Source organism: Oncorhynchus keta, chromosome 4 (assembly GCF_023373465.1).
Source record: "Oncorhynchus keta strain PuntledgeMale-10-30-2019 chromosome 4, Oket_V2, whole genome shotgun sequence".
In the NCBI taxonomy this organism is placed as follows: domain Eukaryota; kingdom Metazoa; phylum Chordata; class Actinopteri; order Salmoniformes; family Salmonidae; genus Oncorhynchus; species Oncorhynchus keta.
Genome location: NC_068424.1, coordinates 22,896,869 through 22,922,099, shown reverse-complemented (window position 1 = coordinate 22,922,099; position 25,231 = coordinate 22,896,869). Strand labels below are relative to the sequence as shown.

The following is a 25,231-nucleotide window of genomic DNA, read 5'->3' as shown; positions in this document are numbered from 1 at the left end:
ACAAAAAAAAAACTAATGTTTTTCCGCCCAAAAAATACTTTCAAACACAATAATTGATTCAGATTGCTGTTATCAAGAAAACGTTCACAGTTTCACTTAGTTTAGGTTGAATTACCCGTAACGAAAAGGAGATTACAGCATGTATTTATTTGGACAGATTATGGTCCTTCATGCGCGTCTTTTCTAGCGATAGTTCACTAATTAGATTCACCTGTGGCAAAATTGTCCCAATAGCTACACTCGCACACCGCTAATTATGAACGTAAGTTTGAACATTTTTTTTTACAATTATATGCAATCGTTTCTTCGTGACTTATTGCCTAGCTGCCTAAAAAACGGCAATATTATCGTAAAACATGGTAAATTATGGAAATGTATTTAGATTAGTTTATGTGCGTGAATAGGACCCCATTGAAGAGACCAGCGGTGTAACGCTAACTATAGGCCTATCTATTACAATCATATTGATCAAAACGATGCGTATTTTTCACATTTTCTATCAGTTCGAAATAATTTTGGAGGATGCTTTCGTCAGCAATAATGTTGGAGCCATTACAGCAGCACTTCTGAGGGAGAAAGCCTCCAAGTCGTTGGTTAACAGATTGAACAAAGTCGCTAACAAGGTAGCCTATTTTCTCACATCCATCAAATTATTTAACCCTTTGTGGGTATGAAATTCCTGCTTGAAGTAGCCTATTTATATAAAACAATGATCAGTAAAACCTTACCAAAGCATATTGGTTCCACAATAAATGTGCTGAACAGTTTTGTTAGAATTGTGAACATTCTCTTCCCCGTTCTCCTCTGTGGATTGCAGGAACTTGACAGAAGTGTGTTCAAAAGTGTCACTTTGCTTTTGAGAGCAATTGAAGATGTATGCCAGTATGATGAAGACTGCTTTAACTGCCTGGCCAGGCAAGGTCTCGTTTACAAGATAAGTATCTTATATATATGTTCAAATGTAATCTATCGGGTTCTGAGTCTATTTGACCGTGTTTGTTCATGTCCACATGTTGACGTGGTTTGAAAGAGCTGCAGACTTTCTGAAAATGGAAGAATACAAAGGCGTGAAGGACCTGCCCAGCCTTATTGAGACCTTTTTTGATTTTTTCCTGGTAAGGAGTGAGTTGGCCAAATTTTAAATCAACCCCTAGCCCTACCCACTCATGTAGATCGGAAAATATTGGATGTCTAAACAATGTTAATTACTTCACCTTGCCTTATGACAGACTGGGTGGGTAGTTTGCCATGTTGCTTTCCTATCTAGGTTGCTTTCTCAACCGTTTGTCCAGAAATCCTGATTCGTAGACTCCTGGAATCAGGAGGGAATAAGCAGGAAATCCGTGAATTTTGGAAAAGTTACAGGAATTTTGCGACGCTATCCTTATCAAATAATTTCAGATCTGCATAAGTGTCTAGGGCAGAGCTCTCTAACCCTGTTCCTGCAGAGCTACAGTCATGTAGGTTTTTGCTCCAACCCTAATCTAGCACACTTGATTCTAATAATTAGCTGATAACCTGAATTAGGTTAGTTACAAATGGAGTTGGAGTGGAAAACCTACAGGAGGGCAGCTCGAAAAGAACAGTTGGAGAGCCCTGGTCTAGGGTCGATTTAGAATACATTTCCAGTGTTATTCACTGCATCAGCCAACTAAATACTGTTTTTTTTCAGCGTTTGCCTCCTTCTGTTGAAGGTGAGCTTTTTCTCTCATTTTGATCATTCTACAATTGCCATCCCTTGCTTTGTTTTACGCTGGTAGCTACAGTAATGCTGTTTGTTTTTTGGGGAAAGACAGAGGTGAGCTCACCAGCGTCTTCCTGCTGCATGTTGGAGTGGTTGGGACCGACCCAGACGTCACGTTTAGTCTGAGATTAGAGGTAAGGCTGTACAGTCATTGAGAGCGATGTTGTTGGTTATGAAGAAATACACTTTGTTCACTAAAACACTAAAAAGGGAGACTGTCTAATAGAAAAGCAGGAATAACGTTACTAAAGAACTGGATATATTTTTCTAAACATTAACATCCTGCAATTCTATTGGATGTTACATTGTTCTTGTCTCCAAAATGATAACGAATACTTCACTGTTTTCTTTCTATCCATTCAGGCTATAAGAACGATTAACTCGATCCTCGACAATACCACAAAAGAAGAGAGGAGGAAACTGAGCATGTCCAAAGACCATTGTCAACTCCTGTAAGCTTTCAGTCATGACAGATTCCTGTAAATACGAGAACATGGAGAGGAGGCCTTTCCAACATTGAATTGGTTGTCTGAGGATGCATTGCCCCCTAGTGGATAGATTTAGTCTACATTGCATTTTTATTTTCTTTCGCAAGATCGTGTTCATGTAGTTTGACGTTTTTTTCCCCCCAGTGAGCAATTTGCAAAAGTCATTCTCAATGTGGGCGGTGAGTGACACTTCAGTTGTTTTTTTAATGGCATGCAATTCACTGTATGAAAAATGCATAGTTGTCTGTGACTGTGACTTGGGTAGTGGTTTTGTTCAGACTATGAGATGCAGGTGGCCCTATCCGAAGCACTCTGTCGAATGACTATAAAGAGGTCGAGGAAAGAGCTGACCAGCAAGTGGTTTGCCAACCCAGTTTTTGCGGAGGGCTTCAACGCAATAAACGATACAGAATTTGAGATAGTAAGTTTCTCTAAGTCGGAGTTCTAACTTCCCCCATAAATAATTCAAATGTTGATAGTGGCATTCAAAGAGGACTGCTATTTGGGGTAAAACATGCATTGCTTAACTGTCAGACTAGCCTTGATTTTTCTTCTTCTCTGTTGCAAAATAGGACTGCAGAACTTTTCTCAATGACTTGAACAGCTATTTTGGAGATGAAAGAAGGGGAGTCCACACTATTTTTCTCTACATTTCAAACACCCGCCTCATTATTCTCATTTCACATTATTTAAATACAAATATATTATTCTGTAAAGAATAAATCACATCAAACACAAGTTTAAAATGGTAAGATAATGGCCTGTTTCTCATAGGGTGTTCACGTTCCCCTGCATCTGTGTGTTTCTTGACACCACTGAGGTAAGACCAGCAGTAGTCCCAGGATCACTGCTCCAAAGTCATAAGGGGACATGGATGACACTCCAGAGAATAAACATACACGTGTGGCAGTTACAAATGTCTTATTTAAAGCTAACTGTGTCTTATGTCATGCATGGGTACCTCCAATTGGGTCTGATATTCCCCTCAGGCAATGGTGTGTAACACTTACAAATTAATGTCTTTGTCTTCAGCTGTTCATGCCAGAGGATGAGAAACTGGAACATTTCTGGGTGGACTTCAACCTAGGAACGTCCTGTATCAGCCTCTTTGTCAACAACCCCGAGGTGAGACTGACCAGACCACACACACCAGTGTACGTCAGCGATAAATGAATGTCAGTAATGTTTACTTTAATGGGTCGCTCCTAGATTTACAATGTCCTAAGTGAGGCTTTTTAAATTTGTTTTCCCCCTCTGCCATGTCGTCTGGTGCTACAGGGTTCACTGTGGGAATCAATCCATTTGCTAAGAGCAGACGTCTTTAGGTTCAGTGTGTGTGGTGAGTGGAGAATTCATCTTACATCATTAGCCCTTCAGTTTGATGCTGAAATGAGGATATGGGACTTCTCCTTTATTTGAGAAGTAACAAGCTGCATTTTATATTGTTTACAATGATTCTCCTTCCAGACTGTGATAATCAGACCATTCTGACTGTTCACCTGTCCAACCCCCTCACCTATCGCATGACCAAGGGAAAGATGGTCCAGATCATCTTTGATTCCAAGCATGACATCCTGGACGCTGCCAAGAGAGTCTTTGAAAGCAAACGACTACTGGTAACCCTTAACATGACAGTTGAATTATGAGGACAATGCTTTACCAATAAAGTTACGAGCATGAGATGCCCATTGTTAAGTTATGAAAGTAGGCTATGTCATATTCTTCCCTTTCCCACAGCAAAGTGTACGTTCAGATGACCAGCCATCGATACAACACGTCATGGAACCTTTGCAATCAGATATGTTCAGTTCTTTAATCTCATAGACTGTGATGTATCAGACCAGATCACATAGGTTATGCTATATTAATTTCCACATTAAAGGGATGCTTTGGGATTTTGGCAATATTTGTTAACATATACCCATGCACTTCCAGTCAGTAGTTAGCATTGGCTCGCAAAACTACCTCGAACTTCCTTCATACTGTACGTAGATCCAGTTGAAGTCAGATGTTTACATGCACTTAGGTTGGAGTCATTAACTTGCTTTTAATCCACTCCACATATTTCTTGTTAAACTATAGTTTTGGCAAGTCGGTTAGGACATCTACTTTGTACATGACACAAGTCATTTTTCCAACTATTTACAGACAGATTATTTCCCTATCACAATTCCAGTGGGTCAGAAGTTTACATAAACTAAGTTGACTGTGCCTTTAAACAAAATAGATGGCAACATGAGGGAGGAAAATGATGTGGATATATAGAAGCAAGTGTCCTTTTTTTGTGTGTCCTTTTAAATGACCTTGACTCTGGGGGTAGAGGTAACATAGTAAATGTAAATCCAGGACACTCCAGTATGGTGTATGTGTTTAATTTTGTGGATGTTCATCCATTTTGTTTAATTTGTTACGAATTACAATTTGTTTTGGCTAAGTTAGCTAGGGAGCTATGGTTATGGGAAGGATTAGCTAACATGCTATGTAGTTACAAAGTTGCTACAGTTGTCTGTGATATTCGAACACACAATATTTGGTTTGCTAGTCTTCACCCTACTTTTGTTTTTGCTTTAAGGAACCCGTCTTATGTAACCGATCATACTAATATAATATAATATATAATATATGTATCAGTGTCTCCTTTTACCATGTTAAGTCAAGTCTGAGACCAGGCTGCTGTAAAAGAATGTATGAATTCATGGAATGTATTTCTCCATTAGATCTTGACGTGCTAGCTGCATTGGAGACCTCATCACTGTAAGTACCCTATGCTTTATTTGGCAGTCTATATGGTTATTTATGATACATTGGGTTTTTAAGATGAGCAACTGATTGTTTCCGCCAAGGTCCTCTACTCTGGCAACTGCAGGCAGCACAGAGGTAAGCATTAAAACACATGAAGGGGTAACTTAACCATATTCAGTGGGGCTCCTTCAACCTAGTCCCGCAGTGTCCAACTCTGTCAAGCTATATCATTATGGCACATGGTAATAAAGAGTTGACTGCTGCACAAATAGTATGGGAGTAGTGATTGTTTTGTCCTATAGATCCCTGCTGTAAACCAGACCAGTCTGGCAACAACTCTGTCTCAGTGAGTGATCACAGCAAAAAGTGTTTCAATGGTTCACCAATACTGCACTCGTTCTATACTGTCATATTTCCGTCAAGTAATTGATTTTCTCTAATCACAGGGAAAGAATTGAAACTTCACCGGAGGACATATTTGAACTGTGTGCCAGCTCTGACACTGAGGTTTGCTATTTGAGTCTTGTCATCTTATGTCTGCTGTGATGCTATTTGAGCAATGCTTTCAATGAGACGAGTATTAATCAAGCCAGTGGATCTAATGACTGTAGATGCATTTAAAAAATATACACAGTAGAAGTCGGAAGTTTACATACACCTTAGCCAAATGCATTTAAACTCTGTTTTTCACAATTCCTGACATTTAATCCTAGTAATAATTCCCTGTCTTACATCAGTTAGGATCACCAATTTATTTTAAGAATGTGAACTGTCAGAATAATAGTAGAGCGAGTGATTTAATTCAGCTTCTGTCTTTCATCATATTCCCAGTGGGTCAGAAGTTTACATGCATTCAATTAGTATTTGGTAGCATTGCCTATAAATTGTTTAACTTGGGTCAAATGTTTCGGGTAGCCTTCCACAAGCTTCCCACGAGAAGTTGGTTGAATTTTGTCCCATTCCTCCTGACAGAGCTGGTGTAACTGAGTCAGATCTCTAGGCCTCCTTGCTCGCACATGCTTTTTAGTTCTGCCCACAGATCGTCTATGGGATTGAGGTCAGGGCTTTGTGATGGCCACTCCAATACTTTGACTTTGTTGACCTTAAGCCATTTTGCCACAACTTTGGAGGTATGCTTGGGGTCATTGTCCATTTGGCAGACCCATTTGCAACCAAGCATTAAAATCCTGACTGATGTATTGAGATGCTGCTTCAATATATCCACATCATTGTCCTCCCTCATGATGTCATCTATTTTGTGATGTGCCCCAGTCCCTCCTGCAGCAAAGCACCCCCACAACATGATGCTGCCACCCCCGTCCTTCGCGGCTGGGATTGGTGTTCTTCGGCTTGCAAGCCTCCCCATTTTCCCTCCAAACATAACAATGGTCATTATGGTCAAACACTTCATTTGTGTTTCATCAGACCAGAGGACATTTCTGCAAAAATTACAATCTTTGTCCCCATGTACAGTTGCAAACCGTAGTCTGGCTTTTTTATTGTGGTTTTGGAGCAGTGGCTTCTTCCTTGCTGAGCGGCCTTTCAGATTATGTTACATTTACATTACATTTAAGTCATTTAGCAGACGCTCTTATCCAGAGCGACTTACAAATTGGTGCATACACCTTATGACACCCAGTGGAACAGCCACTTTACAATAGTGCATCTAAATCTTTTTAGGGGGGTGAGAAGGATTACTTATCCTATCCTAGGTATTCCTTAAAGAGGTGGGGTTTCAGGTGTCTCCGGAAGGTGGTGATTGACTCCGCTGTCCTGGCGTCGTGAGGGAGTTTGTTCCACCATTGGGGGGCCAGAGCAGCGAACAGTTTTGACTGGGCTGAGCGGGAACTGTACTTCCTCAGTGGTAGGGAGGCGAGCAGGCCAGAGGTGGATGAACGCAGTGCCCTTGTTTGGGTGTAGGGCCTGATCAGAGCCTGGAGGTACTGAGGTGCCGTTCCCCTCACAGCTCCGTAGGCAAGCACCATGGTCTTGTAGCGGATGCGAGCTTCAACTGGTTGATATAGGACTCGTTTTATTGTGGATATAGATACTTTTGTACCTGTTTCCTCCAGCATCTTCACACGGTCCTTTGCTGTAGTTCTGGGATTGATTTGCAGTTTTCACACCAAAGTACGTTCATCTCTAGGAGACAGAATGTGTCTCCTTCCTGAGCGGTATGACGTCTGCGTGGTCCCATGGTGTTTATACTTGCGTACTATTGTTTGTACAGATGAACGTGGTACCTTCAGGCATTTGGAAATTGCGCCCAAGGATGAACCAGACTTGTGGAGGTCTACAATTGTTTTCTGATGTCTTGGCTGATTTCTTATGATTTTCCCATGATCTCAAACAAAGAGACACTAGGTAGGCCTTGAAATACATCCACAGGAACACCCCCAATTCACTCAAATTATGTCAGCGAGCCTATCAGAAGCTTCTAAAGACATGACATCATTTTCTGGAATTTTCCAAGCTGTTTAAAGGCACAGTCAATTTAGTGTATGTAAACTTCTGACCCACTGGAATTGTGATAGTGAAATAATCTGTCTGTAAACAATATTTGGAAACATTGTGTCAGGACATCTTCTTGTGCATAACTGACTTGCCAAAACTATAGTTTGTTAAAAATATATTTGGAGTTGTTGAAAAATGAGTTTAAATGACTCCAACCTAAGTGTATGTTAACTTCTGACTTCAACTGTACATTCAATACGCTTGGTTGGTACTCCCCTCTGTATTTATTTGGACAGTGATGATGAAATTGGTTAATTTGGCTCTATACTAAGCATTTTCGATTTGGGAACAATGTTTCATGAGGTGACAGTGCAGAATGTCACTTTTTTATTTGAGGGAATTTTCATGCAAATGTTTAACCATTTTAGCGTCGTCCGGGTTAGGGAGGGATTGGCCGGTAGGGATATCCTTGTCTCATCGTGCACCAGCGACTCCTGTGGCGGACGGGCACAGTGCACGCTAACCAAGGTTGCCAGGTGCACAGTGTTTCCTCCGACACATTGGTGCGGCTGGCTTCCGGGTTGGATGCGCGCTGTGTTAAGAAGCCATGCGGCTTGGTTGGGTATCGGATGACACGTGACTTTCAACCTTCGTCTCTCCTGAGCCCGTACGGGAATTGTAGCGATGAGACAAGATAGTAGCTACTAACAATTGGATACCACGAAATTGGGGGGGGGGGTAAAATAAAAAAACAGGTGGTGACCATGAACCCGATGGTCACTGACAGAGCTCCAGAGTTCCTCTGTGGAGATGGGAGAACCTTCCAGAAGGACAAACATCTCTGCAGCACTCCACCAATCAGCCCTTTTTGGTAGAGTGGCCAGATGGAAGCCACTCCTCAGTAAAAGGCACATGACAGCCCGCTTGGAGTTTGCCAAAAGGCACCTAAACTCTCAGACAATGATAAACAAGATTGAATGCTCACGTACACAAAGCGAGGCCCATATAGAAATGGTGGGAGATCGGTGTGGAAGAACTTGAATGGCTCGCACAGAGCCCTGACCTCAACCCCATTGGACACTTTTGGGATGTATTGGAACGCCGACTGCGAGCCAGGTCTATTCGCCCAACATCAGTGTCCTAACTAACGCTCTTGTGGCTGAATGGCAGCAAGTCCCCCGCAGCAATGTTTCAACATCTAGCGGAAACCTTCCCAGAAGAGGGGAGGCTGTTATCAGCAAAGGGGGGACCAACTCCATATAATTGCCCATGATTTTGGAATGAAATGTTCAATGAGCAGATGTCCACATGCATTTGGTCGTGTGTGTGAATTTTGTACGTGTGTATTTTGACATTAACTTAGTGTCTTAAAGTAGGTGTAAGTTTAGTATCTGGTCCCATATTTCTAGCACTTGGATGCATTTGTAGGTTGTTTCTGATTTTTGTTTTGCCCAAAAAGAACTGAAGGGTGAATGATGTCTTGTCACTTTTTAATTGTAAATAAGAATGGAAGACCTTTCTGAACACCTACATTAATATGGATGCTGTCATGGATAATTAATTAATCGTGAATGAGTGATTATCCATAATCATGGTAGGTAGCATCCAAATTAATGTAGATGTGTTCAGTGACCTCTTCCATTCTTATTTACAATAAGTGACTCCAAAATGACACTACATTATCAACCATTCAGTTCCTATTGGGCACAACATAATCAGAAACACAACCCAAACTGAAAATGCATGTAAATAAGTTATTCACTAAGGGAATTTGTCCAAATGCGTATGAAAAAATGGAGGGACGTGATGCATAAAGTGCTTTCATTTCTAAACGGTAAAATGGATATCTATGAAAATACCCTCAAGTAGGTGACATTCTGTACTGTGCCTCGTATGAGAAATGTTATCTCAAATCCAAAATGCTGGACTATAGAGACAAATGTAGCTTCACTGTCTCTAAATAAATACGGAGGGGAGTGTCCAAGATCATAATGAAAACCTGCCACCTTCTGGAGATCACAGGAACATTGCTTGTGCAGTCAGATCATGTCACTGAAAACGTCTGATGTCTTGGGCCTCGGCATCACCATCACTGCATGTGTTAACGTCTGACTGCCTCAGGTCACTGTTGAAGTAACTGAGACTATTGGTGCCACGTATACAGACTTGTCACATGTCAGGAAGCCAGAGAGTATTACATTCTTGACTGCTTTGAAGAGGTACCAGGTCAGTTTGTAGATAGAGAAATGTAGCAGTGGTTTGCGCTTTCAGTTTCACACAGTTTCACTCGACTGGCTATTGTGTATGTTTAGTGTGTCAAGTACTAAAATGACTTTCCTCAAGGGCATCTGGTTGGCTATATTTCCCTCTACATTTAAATATCTCTGTGTGTGTCTGTGCTGTTTGTCTGTTTTGCAGGTGGCCAGAGCAAAAACAAGGCTCTTCAGCACTCAGTCTCTCTCCTCTGGCGGGTAAGGCCACAGTCCCCAAACACTTGTCCAAAAGACCTCTACAGGACACTTAACAGTTCTGTTCCTGTTATATTAGTCACAGTTGTCTGAAACTGTATCTGTAGTTGATGTTGTCCCTTGGTAATCGTGTGGTCACTACTAGTTGCAGAGGACTAGTGCAATTACAGTTCATTGATTGACAATCAATCTCCATGTCCTTCTGTGTTCTCTTCTGCTTCAGGTCAACACACTCCACCCCAACCAACAAGGAGAAACGGAAGCAAAAGGTTTGCATAACAATTTTCACTTTTTGATAAAAGTATAATGTTATTGCACTCTGAATGGGATTTGCTGCTAACCATTTGAAATCGTAGCTATTTTCCACCAATTTCATTCATACTGAAGCCCAGTGTTTCCTAACTCCAGTCCTCCAGGACCCCCAACAAAATACATTTTGTTGTAAACTAAAACACCTGATTCAACTTAAGGGCTTGACGATTAGTTGACTAGTAGAATCAGGTGTGCTTGTCCGAGGCCACAACAAATATATGTACTGTGGGGTATGGGGGACCGGAGTTAGGAAACACTGCTGTAGCCAGTGGCGTTGTTTTGAAACTGTCCTATTCATATGCATGAATAAGGTATTGAACTTTATTTATATCCTCTGTAGTCTAAATCAAAAGACTCTCCTCCTCCCCCTGCTGAGGCTGGAAGCAGTGTGATCCTGTCCCAGCGGGCCAAACACGACTACACCAGGAAGAAGCCCAAAACCAAGAGCAAACTGAAGAGTGAGCATGCCACGACCCGACTCCCCTCACACCCACTCATTCTGTTTGAGTGCTCTGAGCTGCGTTGGTCTAGTAGACACCCTGCTGTAGCCCGTCTCCCCCTCACTCTCTCTACAGTTCTACCCCTGTCCTCTCCCAGCAGTGCAGACGAGGCCTCCCCTGTCAAGGTAACACGTCTCTCCTTTATTCTAGGTTAGTAACTTCATAGCTAATGGCAACCAGAGCCCTATTTCACCTAGGCTACCAGACATTACCACCCCTTAGAACAGACTGTCATTAACATGTTGGGTAGTTATCAAAATGGATAGAATGATTTGGTATGCCACAGTGATTTTTTTTATAGGTACAGTATGGGATCTACAGTTTGCTGCTTCAGTGTCTTTAGATATATTTTTGTCAGATGTTACTATGGAATACTGAAGTATAATTACAAGCATTTCATAAGTGTCAAAGGCTTTTATAGACGATTACATGAAGTTGTAGAGTTAATATTTGCAGTGTTGACCCTTTTTCAAAATCTCTGCAATCCACCCTGGCATGCTGTCAATTAACTTCTGGGCCACATCCTGACTGATGGCAGCCCATTCTTGCATAATCAATGCTTGGAGTTTGTAAGAATTTGCGGGTTTTTGTTTGTCCACCCGCCTCTTTAGGATTTGACCACAAGTTCTCAATGGGATTTAAGGTCTGGGGAATTTCCTGGCCATGGACCCAAAATATTCATGTTTTGTTCCCCGAGCCACTTAGTTATCACTTTTGCCTTATGGCAAGGTGCTTCATCATACTGGAAAAGGCATTGTTTGTCACCAAACTGTTCCTGGGTGGTTGGGAGAAGTTGCTCTCGGAGGATGTGTTGGTACTGTTCTTTATTCATGGCTGTGTTCTTAGGCAAAATTATGAGTGAGCCCACTCCCTTGGCTGAGAAGCAACCCAGCACATGAATGGTCTCAGGATGCTTTACTGTCGGCATGACACGGGACTGATGGTAGCGCTCACCTTGTCTTCTCCGGACAAGCTTTTTCCCGGATGCCCCAAACAATCGGAAAGGGGATTCATCAGAGAAAATGACTTTACCCCAGTCCTCAGCAGTCCAATCCCTGTACCTTTTGCAGAATATCAGTCTGTCCCTGATGTTTTTCTTGGAGGGAAGTGGCTTCTTTGCTGCCCTTCTTGACACCAGGCCATCCTCCAAAAGTCTTCGGCTCACTGTGCGTGCAGATGCACTCACACCTGCCTGCTGCCATTCTTGAGCAAGCTCTGTACTGGTAGTGACCTGATCCCGCAGCTGAATCAACTTTAGGAGACGGTCCTGGCGCTTGCTGGACTTTCTTGGGCGCCCTGAAGCCTTCACAAGAATTGAACCGCTCTCCTTGAAGTTCTTGATGATCTGATATGGTTGATTTTTAGATGCAATCACACTGGCAGCAATATCCTTGCCTGTTAAGCCCTTTTTGTGCAAAGCAATGATGACGGCACGTGTTTCCTTGCAGGTGACCACGGTTGACAGAGGAAGAACAATGATTCCAAGCACCACCCTACATTGGATGCTTCCAGTTTGTTATTTGAACTCAATCAGCATCACTGAGTGATCTCCAGCCTTGTCCTCGTCACAACTCACACTTGTGTTAACGAGAGAATCACTGACATGTCAGCTGATCCTTTTGTGGCAGGGCTGAAATGCAGTGGAAATGTTTTTTGGGGGATTCAGTTCATTTACATGGAAAAGAGGGACTTTGCAATTAATTGATATTCATCTGATCACTTTTCATAACATTCTGGAGTATATGCAAATTACCATCATACAAACTGAGGCAGCAGACTTTGAAGATTAATATTTGTCATTCTCAAAACCTTTGACCACCACTACTGTAGCTGTAATAGCATAGGTCCAGTTCTTGGTTTGCCTCTACATCGGTGTGACAGGAAAGGTTGTTGCTGTTTGACAATATATGTCCACGACATCCCCTTTCTGTTTTGAACAGCACCGTACACCAGCATGCAGATCAGCGGGGGGAACACCAAGTACAAACATTGCAGAACGGCTATTTGACAAGCTCAAAGAGGAAGAATCTCTGGAGTTTCCTCCTCCGTCCAACCAGATATCACGAGATTCAGGCAAGCTATACAGTTAATTTGGAAAGTATTCAGACCCCTTTTTCCACAATTTGTTATGTTACAGCCTTACTCTAAAATGGATTAAATAAGTCAAAATTCTCAGCAATCTACACGGAATACCCCATAATGACAAAGTGAAAACACGTTTTTAGAAAACAAATACCTTTGTTACATAAGTATTCAGACCCTTTGCTATGAGATTCAAAATTGAGCTCAGGTGCATCCTGTTTCCATTATCATCCTTGAGTTAGCTCACTGTTCCCCGGTAGGCCGTCATTGTAAATAAGAATTTGTTCTTAACTGACTTGCCTAGCTAAATAAACATTACATTTAAAAAAATGTTTTTTTTTTTTAAATCTACAACTTGATTGCAGTCCACCTTGAGTACATTCAATTGACTGGACCTGATTTGGGTAGAGGCCCACCTGTTAATATAAGGTCCCACAGTTGACAGTGCCAGAATGTCTGAACAAAAACAAAGCCATGAGGTCGACGGAATTGTACGTAGATCTCCGAGACAGGATTGTGTCGTGGCGAAGACCTGGGGAAGGGTACCAAAACATTTCTGCAGCTTTGAAGGTCCCCAAAAACACAGTGGCCTCCACCAAGACTCTTCCTAGGGCTGGCCGCCCGGCCAAACTAGCAATTGGGAAGAAGGGCCTTGGTCAGGGAAAAGACCAAGAACCCGATGGTCACTCTGACAGAGCTCCTCTGTGGAGATGGGAGAACCTTCCAGAAGGACAACCATCTCTGGAGCACTCCACCAGTCACGCCTTTATGGTAGAGTGGCCAGATGGAAGCCACTCCTCAATAAAAGACACATGAGAGCCCGCTTGGAGTTTTCCAAAAGGCACCTAAAGCATCTCCGACTATGAGAAACAAGACTTTCTGGTCTGATGAAAACAAGATTGAACTCTTTGGCCTGAATGCCAAGCATCACGTCTGGAGGAAACCTGGCACCATCCCTACAGTGAAGCGTGGTGGTAGCTTGCTGTGGGGTAGTTTTTCAGGGACTGGGAGACTGGTCAGGATCAAGGGAAAGATGAACTGAGCAAAGTACAGAGATCCTTGATGAAAACCTGCTCAGGACCTCAGACTGGGGTGTAGGTTCACCTTCGAACAGGACAACGACCCTAAGCACACAGCCAAGACAACGCAGGAGTGGCTTCGGGACAAGTCTCTGAATGTCCTTGAGTGGCCAAGCCAGAGCCCGAACTTGAACCCGATCGAACATCTCTGAAAATAACTAAAAATAGCTGTGCAGCGACGTTCCCATCCAACATGACACTGTTCGAGAGGGCCTGCAGAGAAGAATGGAAGAAACTCCCCAAATACAGGTGTGCCAAGCTTGTAGGGTCATACCCAATCATTGATGCTGTAATCACTGCCAAATGTGCTTCAACAAAGTACAGAGTAAAGGGTTTCAATACATATGTAATTTTGATATTTATTTTTATAAATGAGCAAAAATGTCTAATTGGTTCTTGCTTTGACGTTATGGGTATTGTGTGTAGATTGACACAAAAAACAATGATTTAGTACATTTTAGAATAGGCTGTAGCATTACAAAATTTGGACATTTGGAAAAAGTCAAGGGGTCTGGATACTTTCCGAAGGCATTCATCAGAACAAGGCTGCATCTGAAATGGTACGATATTCAATATAGTACAGTTGACCAGGGCTCATAAGGGCAATGTTAACTATGGTTGAATTGATTTTATTTTTGTCATTTAGCAGACACTTTTATCCAGTGTGACTTACAGGAGCATTCGGGTTAAGTGCCTTTCTCAAGCTTGGCACATCGTCAGATTTTCTTTCACACCTAACACCCACATCGCACATTGTGGTACCTGTTTCTCATGGATTATGGGGCTATAGTTAGACCTGTAGCTGATGTGAAACCTGTATGGGATTTTCCCTTCAATACAGGTATACAGCATGTCAAAATAAAAGTCCCATACAGGTCTCACATTAGCTAACAACATTGCATTCCTTGTAGGCTTCCGTGATGTGACTGGGGAGGACTGGGACGAATCTGTGTTTCCCCGAGAGGAACAAGATGCATCTACACCTACTGTAAGGTACTCCGTAGTACTTGCCTGGTGCCAGATCTGTTTGTGATCTTTAGCCAACGCCATAGAATACAACCATAAGCATTGGCACAACAGCACAAACAGATCTGGCACCAGACTCGTGATACATCCCAATAACACATGTTTCACCTCTCCAATAGGAGAATCCCTTTCCTATTCCTAAATCTTCTCTTGGAAGATTTACTAACAGAGAGAACCTCCATTTATACCCTGGTGCTAGTTATTCTATTGTTTTGTTGGGTGTTTACTGTACTGTTGTTTCTAACTAATGTGTTATAACATGTATAGATTTTCATAATATACATGTAATCTGTTACAATCGGTGCTTGAATTGGAAAGGAGCTCACTGGAGCTGAGTACCGGCACCTACATTTTTCTACTGCTTGAGCTCCTGTTCCTCTAGAATATTAGCCTAAAAGTATTGTGGTGCTCCTGCACCTAAATATAAACAGTACTGTCACACAAAATGAGTACCAGCACCTATTTCAGTCCAGGCCATAATGTAAAATTATTATTTCAGGACCATGTTCCCAATCAGGAGGCTGGAATTCATAGGAAGAGGCCTTGGGCCTCAGGTATGTCTCTGAAGTCTCTCTGTAATGACTTGATATATACTGTTGACCAATTCTAAAAGAGCATCTGTTTTTAAATACTTACCTTGGTCGTATTCATTAGGCATCAAACTGAATTTAAAGGACTACCTGAACTTGTATTATAACAAAAGTTTGTACGTTTTCATATGATAAAACACTTGATAAAACATGGCCCTCACTGAAGGAGAAATTACCATAAAGGTGTGGACTGGAGCTGACCATGGTCAATGGCCATGTTGTGGTCATATTACTCAGCAGAGCGTGCCGACTCGGGAGGTGCAGCGGAGAAGAAGAGTGTGCCGCTAGAAAGTGATCCAAGGCAAAGACCCAGGGCCTTCTTTCCCTCAGAACCCGTCGAGGAGGCTGCTGGTAATACATGCATACAGCTGGAAGTTTACATACTTAGGTTGGAGTCATTAAAACTTGTTTTTCAACCACTCCACAAATTTCTTATTAACAAACTGTAGTTTGGCAAGTCTGTTAGGACATCTACTTTGTGCATGACACAAGTCATTTTTCCAACAATTGTTTACAGACAGAATTTTTCATTTATAATTCACTGTATCACAATTCCAGTGGGTCAGAAGTTTAGATGCACTAAGTTGACTGTGCCTTTAAACAGCTTGGAAAAAATCCCAAAATTATTTAATGGTGTTAGAAGCTTCTGATAGGCTAATTGACATAATTTGAGTCAATTGGAGGTGTACCTGTGGATGTATTTCAAGGCCTACCTTCAAACTCAGTATCCTTGGGAGCAATTTCCAAATGCCTGAAGGTACCACGTTCATCTGTACAAGCAGTAGTACGAAAGTATAAACACCATGGGACCACGCAGCCGTCATACCGCTCAGGAAGGAGACGCGTTCTGTCTCCTAGGGATGAACGTACTTTGGTGCCAAAAGTGCAAATCAATCCCAGAACAACAGCAAAGGACCTTGTGAAGATGCTGGAGGAAACCGGTACAAAAGTATCTATATCCACAGTAAAATGAGTCCTATATCGACATAACCTGAAAGGCCGCTCAGCAAGGAAGAAGCCACTGCTTCCAAATCCGCCATAAAGCCAGACTACGGTTTGCAACTTCACATGGGGGACAAAGATCGTACATTTTGGAGAAATGTCCTTTGGTCTGATTAAACAAAAATAGAACCGTTTGGCCATAATGACCATTGTTATGTTTGGAGGAAAAAGGGGGAGGCTTGCAAGCCGAAGAACACCACCCCAACCGTCTTATCTCAGTTCACTGGTCACGATGGCAACACCCATCCGTAGCACGCGCTCCAGCAGGTGTATCTCACTGATCATCCCTAAAGCCAACACCTCATTTGGCCGCCTTTCGTTCCAGTTCTCTGCTGCCTGTGACTGGAAGGAATTGCAAAAATCGCTGAAGTTGGAGACTTTTATCTCCCTCACCAACTTCAAACATCTGCTATCTGAGCAGCTAACCGATCGCTGCAGCTGTAAATAGTCTATCGGTAAATAGCCCACCCATTTTTACCTACCTCATCCCCATACTGTTTTTATTTATTTACTTTTCTGCTCTTTTGCACATCAATATCTCTACCTGTACATGACCATCTGATCATTTATCACTCCAGTGTTAATCTGCAAAATTGTAATTACTCGCCTACCTCATGCCTTCTAGACTTTTTTTTCCCTACTGTGTTATTGACTTGTTAATTGTTTACTCCATGTGTAACTCTGTTGTCTGTTCACACTGCTATGCTTTATCTTGGCCAGGTCGCAGTTGAAATGAGAACTTGTTCTCAACTAGCCTACCTGGTTAAATAAAGGTGAAATAAAAAATAAAAACGCACGGGGTTGCAGCATCATGTCGTGGGTGTGCTTTGCACACCTGACTCTGTTACACCAGGTCTGTCAGGAGGAATGGGCCAAAATTCACCCAATTATTGTGGGAAGCTTGTGGAAGGCAACCCAAAGTTTGACCCAAGTTAAACAATTTAAAAGCAATGCTACCAAATACTAATTGAGTGTACAGTCATGGCCAAAAGTTGAGAATGACACAAATATTAATTTTCACAAAGTCTGCTGCCCCAGTTTGTATGATGGCAATTTGCATATACTCCAGAATGTTATGAGTGATCAGATTAATTGAATTATAAAAAGTCTCTCTTTGCCATGCAAATGAACTGAATCCCCAAAAACATTTCTACTGCATTTCAGCCCTGCCACAAAAGGACCAGCTGACATCATGTCAGTGATTCTCTCGTTAACACAAGTGTGAGTGTTGACGAGGACAAGGCTGGAGATCACTCGGTCATGCTTATTGAGTACGAATAACAGACTGGAAGCTTCAAAAGGAGGGTGGTGCTTGGAATCATTGTTCTTCCTCTGTCAACCGTGGTTACCTGTAAGGAAACATGTGCCGTCATCATTGCTTTGCACAAAAAGGGCTTCACAGGCAAGGATATTGCTGCCAGTAAGATTGCATCTAAATCAACCATTTTCCGATCATCAAGAACTTCAAGGAGAGCGGTTCAATTGTTGTGAAGAAGGCTTCAGGGCGCCCAAGAAAGTCCAGCAAGCGCCAGGAAGACTTTTGGAGGATGGCCTGGTGTCAAGAAGGGCAGCAAAGAAGCCACTTCTCTCCAGGAAAAACATCAGAGACAGACTGATATTCTGCAGAAGGTACAGGTATTGGACTGCTGAGGACTGGGGTAAAGTAATTTTCTCTAATAAATCCCTTCTCTGATTGTTTGGGGAATCTGGGAAAAAGCTTGTCCGGAGAAGACAAGGTGAGCGCTACCATCAGTCCCGTGTCATGCCAACAGTAAAACATCCTGAGACCATTCATGTGTGGGGTTGCTTCTCAGCCAAGGGAGTGGGCTCACTCATAATTTTGCCTAAGAACACAGCCATGAATAAAGAATGGTACCAACACATCCTCCGAGAGCAACTTCCCCCAATCATCCAGGAACAGTTTGGTGAGGAATTATGCCTTTTCCAGCATGATGGAGCACCTTGCCATAAGGCAAAAGTGATAACTAAGTGGCTCGGAACAAAACATCAATATTTTGGGTCCATGGCGAGGAAATTCCTTAATCCCATTGAGAACTTGTGGTCAAATCCTAAAGAGGCGGGTGGACAAACAAAAACCCGCAAATTCTTACAAACTCCAAGCATTGATTATGCAAGAATGGGCTGCCATCAGTCAGGATGTGGCCCAGAAGTTAATTGACAGCATGCCAGGGCGGATTGCAGAGGTCTTGGAAAAAGGGTCAACACTGCAAATATTGACTCTTTGCATCAACTTCATGTAATTGTCAATAAAAGCCCTTGACACCTATGAAATGCTTGTAATTATACTTCAGTATTCCATAGTAACATCTGACAAAAATAAATCTAAAGACATTGAAGCAGCAAACTTTGTTGTATTAAATATGTCATTCTCAACTTTTGGCCACGACTGTATTTAAACTTCTGACCCACTGGGAATGTGATGAAAGAAATAAAAGCTGAAATGTATCATTCGCTCTATTATTGTGACAATTTCACATTCTTAAAATAAAGTTGTGTTCCTAACTGACCTAAGACAGGGAATTTTTACTGGGATTAAATGTCAGGAATTGTGAAACATCTTAGCCAAATACATTTAAACTCAGTTCATGTAAACTTTTGACTTCAACTGTGCATATGTACAAGTTGTAGGTTTGGGCACACCTACTCATTTCAAGGAATTGCTTTATTTTTACTATTTTCTACATTGTAGAATAATAGGGAAGACATCAAAACGATGAACACACAGGGAATCATGTAGTAACCAAAGAAGTATTAAACAAATCAAAATATGTTTTATAATCGAGATTCTTCTCGAAGCCACCCTTTGCCTTGATGACAGCTTTGCACACTCTTGGCATTCTCACAACCAGCTTCATGAAGAATGCTTTTCCATCAGTCTTGAAAGAGTTCCCACATGTTGAGCACTTGTTGGCTGCTTTTCCTTCACTCTGCGTTCCAACTCATCCCAAACCATCTCAATTGGGTTGAGGTCGGGTGTTTGGAGGACAGGTCATCTGATGCAGCACTCCAGCACTCTCCTTGGTCAAAAAGCCCTTACACAGCCTGATGGTGTGTTTTGAGTCATTGTCCTGTTGAAAAACAAATCATAGTCCCACTAAGCGCAAACAAGATGGGATGGCGTATTGCTACAGAATGCTGTGGTAGCCGTGCTGGTTAAGTGTGCCTTGAATTCTAAAGAAATCAGACAGTGTCACCAGCAAAGCACCATCACACCACCACCACCACGCTTCATGGTGAACCACACGTGGAGAGCATCTTATTCACCTACTCTCCCACAAAGACAGTGGTTTGAGTCTAAATTTGAGGTTTTTGGTTCATGAGACCAAAGGACAGATTTCCACCTGTCTAATGTCCATTGCTCATGTTTCTTGGCCCAAGCAAGTTTATTCTTATTGGTGTCCTTTAGTGGTTTCTTAGCAGAAATTTTACCATGAAGTCTTGATTTTACGCAGTCTCCTCTAAACAGTTTATGTTGCCGTGTCTGTTACTTGAATTCTGAAGCATTTATTTGGGCTGAAACCTGAGGTGCAGTTAATTGCCGATTTCTGAGGCTGGTAACTCTAATGAAGTTATCCTCTGCAGCAGAGGTAACTCTGGGTCTCCCTTTCCTGTGGTGGTCCTAATGAGAATCAGTTTCATCATAGCGCTTGGATTTTGTGACTGCACTTCCGTATTGACTGACCTTGTCGTCTTTTAAGGTAATGGACTGTTGTTTCTCTTTGATTATTTGAGCTGTTCTTGCCATGATATGGACTTGGTATTTTACCAAATAGGGCTATCTTCTGTATACCTCCCCTACCTTGTCACAACACAATTGGTGCATTATGAAGTAAATAAATTACACAAATGACCTTATAACAAGTCACACCTGTTAATTGAAATGCATTCCAGGTGACTACCTCATGAAGATGGTTGAGTGAATGGCAAGAGTGTGCAAAGCTGCCATCAAGGCAAAGGGTGGCTACTTTGAAGAATTTCAAATCTAAAATATATTTTGACTTGTCAACACCCATTTGGTTACTCCCCGATTCCATATGTGTTATTTAATAGTTTTGATGTCTTCACTATTATTCTACAATGTAAAAAATAAAAACCCTTGAATGAGTAGGTGTTTAAACTTCTGACTAGTACTGTACATACAGTACCACATTTTATGTTACAGCATTATTCTGAAATAGATTAAATGTTTTTCCTCATCAATCTAAAACAACCTTATTTACATAAGTATTCAGACCCTTTGCTATGATACTCGAAACTAAGGTTAGGAGCATCCTGTTTCCATTGATCATCCTTGATGTTTCAACATCTTGATTGTGGTCCACCTGTGGTAAATTCAATTTATTGGACATGATTTGGAAAGGCACACACCTGTCAGAGCAAAAACCAAGCCATGAGGTCGAAGGAATTGTCCGTAGAATATTTGTATAAATTAGACTTCTCTCTTTCATTTTCCCAAAAATTGCTAATGTTTAAAGAACAAGTTTTGAGATTTTATTTATCCAAATTTAAATTCCGGCTGTAACACATTAAAATGTGATCTGTCGAGGGATAAGAATATTTTCTGAAGGCACTGTATGCTACTGGTTGTGCAGGCGTTCATTCCAACCGCATCTGTTTCATGCTTTCCAGAATCAATGAGCAGAGTGCTGAATGAGGAGGTGGAATCTGAGATGGAGATGGGCTCTGGAGTCATCGCTGCTTTCCAGACCTTCAAGAGCCAGCTGAGAGCGCACTTTTCGGTGATCACATCACACGGACTCGTGCAACACAACATAAACTCAGCAAAAAAAGAAATGTCCCCTCACTGTCAACTGCTTTTATTTTCAGGAAACTTCATGTGTAAATATTTGTATGAGCAGAAGGTTCAACAACTGAGACATGAACTGAACAAGTTCCACAGACATGTGACTAACAGAAATTGAATGTGTCCCTGAACAAAAGGGGGGGGGGTCAAAATAAATAAGTCAGTATCTGGTGTGGCCACCAGCTGCATTAAGTACTGCAGTGCATCTCCTCCTCATGGACTGTACCAGATTTGCCAGTTCTTGCTGTGAGATGTTACCCCACTCTTCCACCAAGGCACCTGCAAGTTCCCGGACATGTCTGGGGGGAATGGCCCAACCCCTCACCCTCCGATCTAACAGGTCCCAGACGTGCTCAATGAGATTGAGATCCGGGCTTTTCGCTGGCCATGGCAGAACACTGACATTCCTGTCTGACACTGACATTCCTGAGTACAGGCCTTGGTGTTATGCTCATTCCTTCAACAATAAACTCAAATCGGACCATCACCCCTGGTGAGACAAAACCGTGACTCGTCAGTGAATAGTACTTTTTGCTAGTCCTGTCTGGTCCAGCGACAGTGGGTTTGTGCCCATAGGCGACGTTGTTGCCGGTGAGGACCTGCCTTACAACAGGCCTACAAGCCATCAGTCCAGCCTCTCAGCCTGTTACGGACAGTCTGAGCACTGATGGAGGGATTGTGCATTCCTAGTGTAACTCGGGCAGTTGTTGCCATCCTGTACCTGTCCCACAGGTGTGATGTTTGGATGTACCGATCTTGTTCAGGTGTTGTTACCCATGGCCTGCCACTGTGAGGACGATCAGCTGTCCGTCCTGTAGAGCTGTCTTAGGCGTCTCATAGTACGGACATTGTAATTTATTGCCCTGGCCACGTCTGCAGTCCTCATGCCTCTGCAGCATGCCTAAGGCACGTTCACACAGATGAGCAGGGACCCTGGGCATCTTTCTTTTAGTGTTTTTCAGAGTCAGTAGAAAGGCCTCTTTAGTGTCCTAAGTGTTCATAACTGTGATCTTAATTGCCTACTGTCTGTAAGCCGTTAGTGTCTTAATGACCGATCCACAGGTGCATGTTCATTAATTGTTTATGGTTCATTGAACAAGCATGGGAAACGGTGTTTAAACCCTTTACGATGAAGACCTGTGAAGTTATTTGGATTATTTTGAATTATCTTTGAAAGACAGGGTCCTGAAAAGGGGACATTTCTTTTTTTGCTCAGTTTACAATCATGGTCCCTAATGTTACCCTGGTCCTGGAGAGCTCCAGCTTGCTCCATTCTAATCTCCAACCCAGAATTATCTTGCGTGCGCTGACAAGCTACTGTCACCCAGAGACCAGCCCGGCATTAACACACGATTCCTCCAATCGCTTACCCATCAAGACCTTTAAAACTAGACACTAGGAAACAGTTGACTATGGCGCTATTTGATAAAGGTTGCTACCATTCATGTTTCAGATGACTAATCCCCCTTTCCTATTGTTCCTACAGTCCAGGTACAAGAAAATTGAAGCCCGCTCCCTGCAGTCTCTGATGGACTGTCAGAAGAACGTCACTTCTCTCCTGGGTGCTGTCCATGACAGCAGGTAAAAACTATCACTTGGACCAGTCTTAAAATAATAATGGATTCAGTAATAATTGATGTCATTTAGATGACTCAAGTCACTTTCCACTTGGGAACTTGCCTCATCCATGGGTGCAGTTTATACACAGTGATTGGAAATGCCACCCATTCTTGTCTTATGATTGTGATTGTTGGAAGGTTCCACAGTGACATTTTTCCTGTTTGTGCAGGCTGGTCCACCTGGAGCGCTTCCAGGCCACCGTAGTCCAGGAGCTGGGCCGCCTGGAGAATGACTGCATCTCGCTCAAAGAGATTGAGTGTGAAACTGTGGTCTGTCTTCTGTCTCTCTGGCTAGCACACCATCCTCGTTGAAAAGCGTTACTTAATTTGATGTTACCATTACTTAAATCTGGGCCGCGTTAGGGCAAGCAAAGGAAAAGATTTGTAACAGAATTACATGTCTTATGGACAGTTGGTTCAACTTCTGTTGTCTGCCTTATGGTGCCTAATGAACACGACCCAGGCTGCCTTATGTTCATAATGAGATCATTTGTGGCTGATGTATGTACTGCAACGAAGATGACTTGGAAAGTAGGGCAGGCGAACTGCACAAGAACCAGTTGACAGTACCTCCTTTCTCCCACTAGGGTTCACTTTTGCTTCCACTACATCATAATTGTTTCTGACCCACTCCTAGGAGTTAGGGTTTGGTTCAAATTGATTCAAAGGGTTCACATTGTTTTGTTAACTCCTTTCATTTTTCAGAACTTTTGGCAGAGCGAGTCTCAGTCCGTACGGTCGTTCTGTGACCGACAGCAGCAGAGGTAAGCAACCACTCAACGGCCAACTGACCTAACCTCAATGCAGGGATACAGTACATGTTACATCACATGTATCTAATAATAATAGCCATGTCAGATTGAAAGTCATGCTCTCCCATGTCCTTCCAGGTTAGAGTCGCTAGGAGAGCCCAGCGATGGCTGGAGGAGCAGCATGTCACAGAGGGAGGAGGCTGCAGCACCACCGGTACACTTCTGACCCACACAATGTATACCATGCGTCACATGACACGTCCCGTGGAATAGTCTGTCCACCCTGCCCTTGGACATCATTCTTGTATTTTCAAATGGCAAATTAGATATTGTATTATAACCTATAAACACAGACATGGGTCACCCATCAATTGTTTTTTTGGGACGATGTCTGTGAAAACAAGAGTAAACACACTATGTACACTGCAAATCTAGCCTGAGTGATGCAGGAGAACCCGTCACCTCTGTAGTCGTGCTCTTGGTTGTGGTGTGAATCATGGTCAGAGTTACTGTGTTAGTGGACTTCGGATGTACTCGGGCTCCCCCAGGATGAGTTACAGCCACACTGAACCAAGCAGAACTGAGCCAGCAGCAGCACTCCGTAACCCACCTGACTCCTCGAGTATCAAAGACAATATTCCCAGCCTGAGTACAGTCAGTGTAGAATATGGCTATTTTGGATTTTTAGGTCTGGCAGTATTCCTGTAACAATATTAAACATGGAATTACGTTGGCGTAAAGGGATAGGTGACTTTTTGAAGTTGGGAGATTCTGCATGTGGCTAAATAACCAGCCAATGATCTTATTGTTTTGATGGAATTTCAATATCATATGCAAGTTGAAAATAGTTAGACTTTTTTTTTTTTAATCTCTTTTTACAATTACAATAAAGATGATTTCTCTCTTCCTCTCCCCAGGAACCTCCACAGTAGAAAGCCGGTGACAAAGGAAATAGATAAGACTCTCCAGGTCCTGATGAAACCAACACCACCTTGGACCTTTATGCTGACATTGAACCATGAGTGACGTCATACAGACGCGTAATGGCTGATAGACCATGACCAAAGTTCTCACACAGGCAATGACCTACCTTGCTCATTTTTTTCTGCCATTGTTCAAAATACACTCAATTAGAGCTAATACATGAATAGATGAAGGATAATAATAGGCTGATGAATTTCAGGGACTTGGTTAGACATCAGAGAGCAAGGCAGACCGTGCGTGTTTATTCTTTTTTTTAAAATAACTTTTGTCATGTTTGTCGATAGCCACTCAGACATTCAGTTATTGATTGAGAAATGCAATGTATGAAGTCTACTAAAGTCGTCAAGAAAGCCTGTAAAATATAGTTTTTCTAAAGAACCAGTCAAATGTTTACTATGTTTTGCACCCATAAACTTACATTCAAATACAGTGGGATATATCAGGTAGGTTTAGCAGTGTTTAAGGCATCTTTAGTTTAACAATGATTTGAGTGAATGCTCTGGAGGGATATTTTTGTTGAGTACATACCGCAGGCTATATTCAATAAAGGCATAGTTGTGGTCA

The 25,231-nt window shown here is 42.3% G+C and overlaps 2 protein-coding genes across 10 annotated transcripts in view; one reads left to right on the top strand and one right to left on the bottom strand.

Moving 5' to 3' along the window:
* gcm2 (glial cells missing transcription factor 2) overlaps nucleotides 1-872 on the bottom strand; it is a 7,675-nt gene extending 6,803 nt beyond the window's left edge. Inside the window, exon 1 of the mRNA XM_035756524.2 lies at nucleotides 729-872. The gene's annotated coding sequence lies outside the window, so the exon portion shown is untranslated. The remainder of the gene's footprint in view (nucleotides 1-728) is intronic.
* Nucleotides 57-25,231, top strand: sycp2l (synaptonemal complex protein 2-like). Of its 9 annotated transcripts, none has more exons than XM_052504230.1 (32): nucleotides 57-262; nucleotides 504-623; nucleotides 818-936; nucleotides 1,013-1,115; nucleotides 1,673-1,694; nucleotides 1,793-1,878; nucleotides 2,108-2,196; nucleotides 2,377-2,411; nucleotides 2,511-2,653; nucleotides 2,805-2,859; nucleotides 3,009-3,052; nucleotides 3,265-3,357; nucleotides 3,511-3,571; nucleotides 3,700-3,848; nucleotides 3,970-4,032; nucleotides 4,952-4,986; nucleotides 5,076-5,109; nucleotides 5,277-5,320; nucleotides 5,421-5,481; nucleotides 9,847-9,899; nucleotides 10,120-10,165; nucleotides 10,549-10,833; nucleotides 12,649-12,781; nucleotides 14,781-14,857; nucleotides 15,395-15,449; nucleotides 15,723-15,836; nucleotides 21,138-21,247; nucleotides 22,799-22,893; nucleotides 23,102-23,201; nucleotides 23,637-23,695; nucleotides 23,822-23,897; nucleotides 24,601-25,231. In XM_052504230.1, the coding sequence occupies exons 1-32, from the start codon at nucleotides 257-259 to the stop codon at nucleotides 24,613-24,615; spliced, it is 2,580 nt and encodes an 859-aa protein (XP_052360190.1). In that variant the 5' UTR covers nucleotides 57-256; the 3' UTR covers nucleotides 24,616-25,231. The 9 variants fall into 9 exon arrangements, 7 of the variants coding, with proteins under 7 accessions (XP_052360190.1, XP_052360188.1, XP_052360193.1 ...); XM_052504233.1 differs by lacking the exon at nucleotides 57-262 and having other exon boundaries at nucleotides 279-623; nucleotides 10,549-10,666; nucleotides 10,784-10,833; XM_052504231.1 differs by lacking the exon at nucleotides 57-262 and adding an exon at nucleotides 293-359.

Bases quoted from the DNA above. Each gene is read 5' to 3' on its own strand.
- sycp2l (XM_052504228.1), top strand. From the start codon at position 477: ATGCGTATTTTTCACATTTTCTATCAGTTCGAAATAATTTTGGAGGAT. The intron at 3,849-3,969 runs GTAACCCTTAAC...CCTTTCCCACAG, and splicing joins TTGAAAGCAAACGACTACTG to CAAAGTGTACGTTCAGATGA. The intron at 4,033-4,951 runs ATGTTCAGTTCT...TCTCCATTAGAT, and splicing joins TGGAACCTTTGCAATCAGAT to CTTGACGTGCTAGCTGCATT.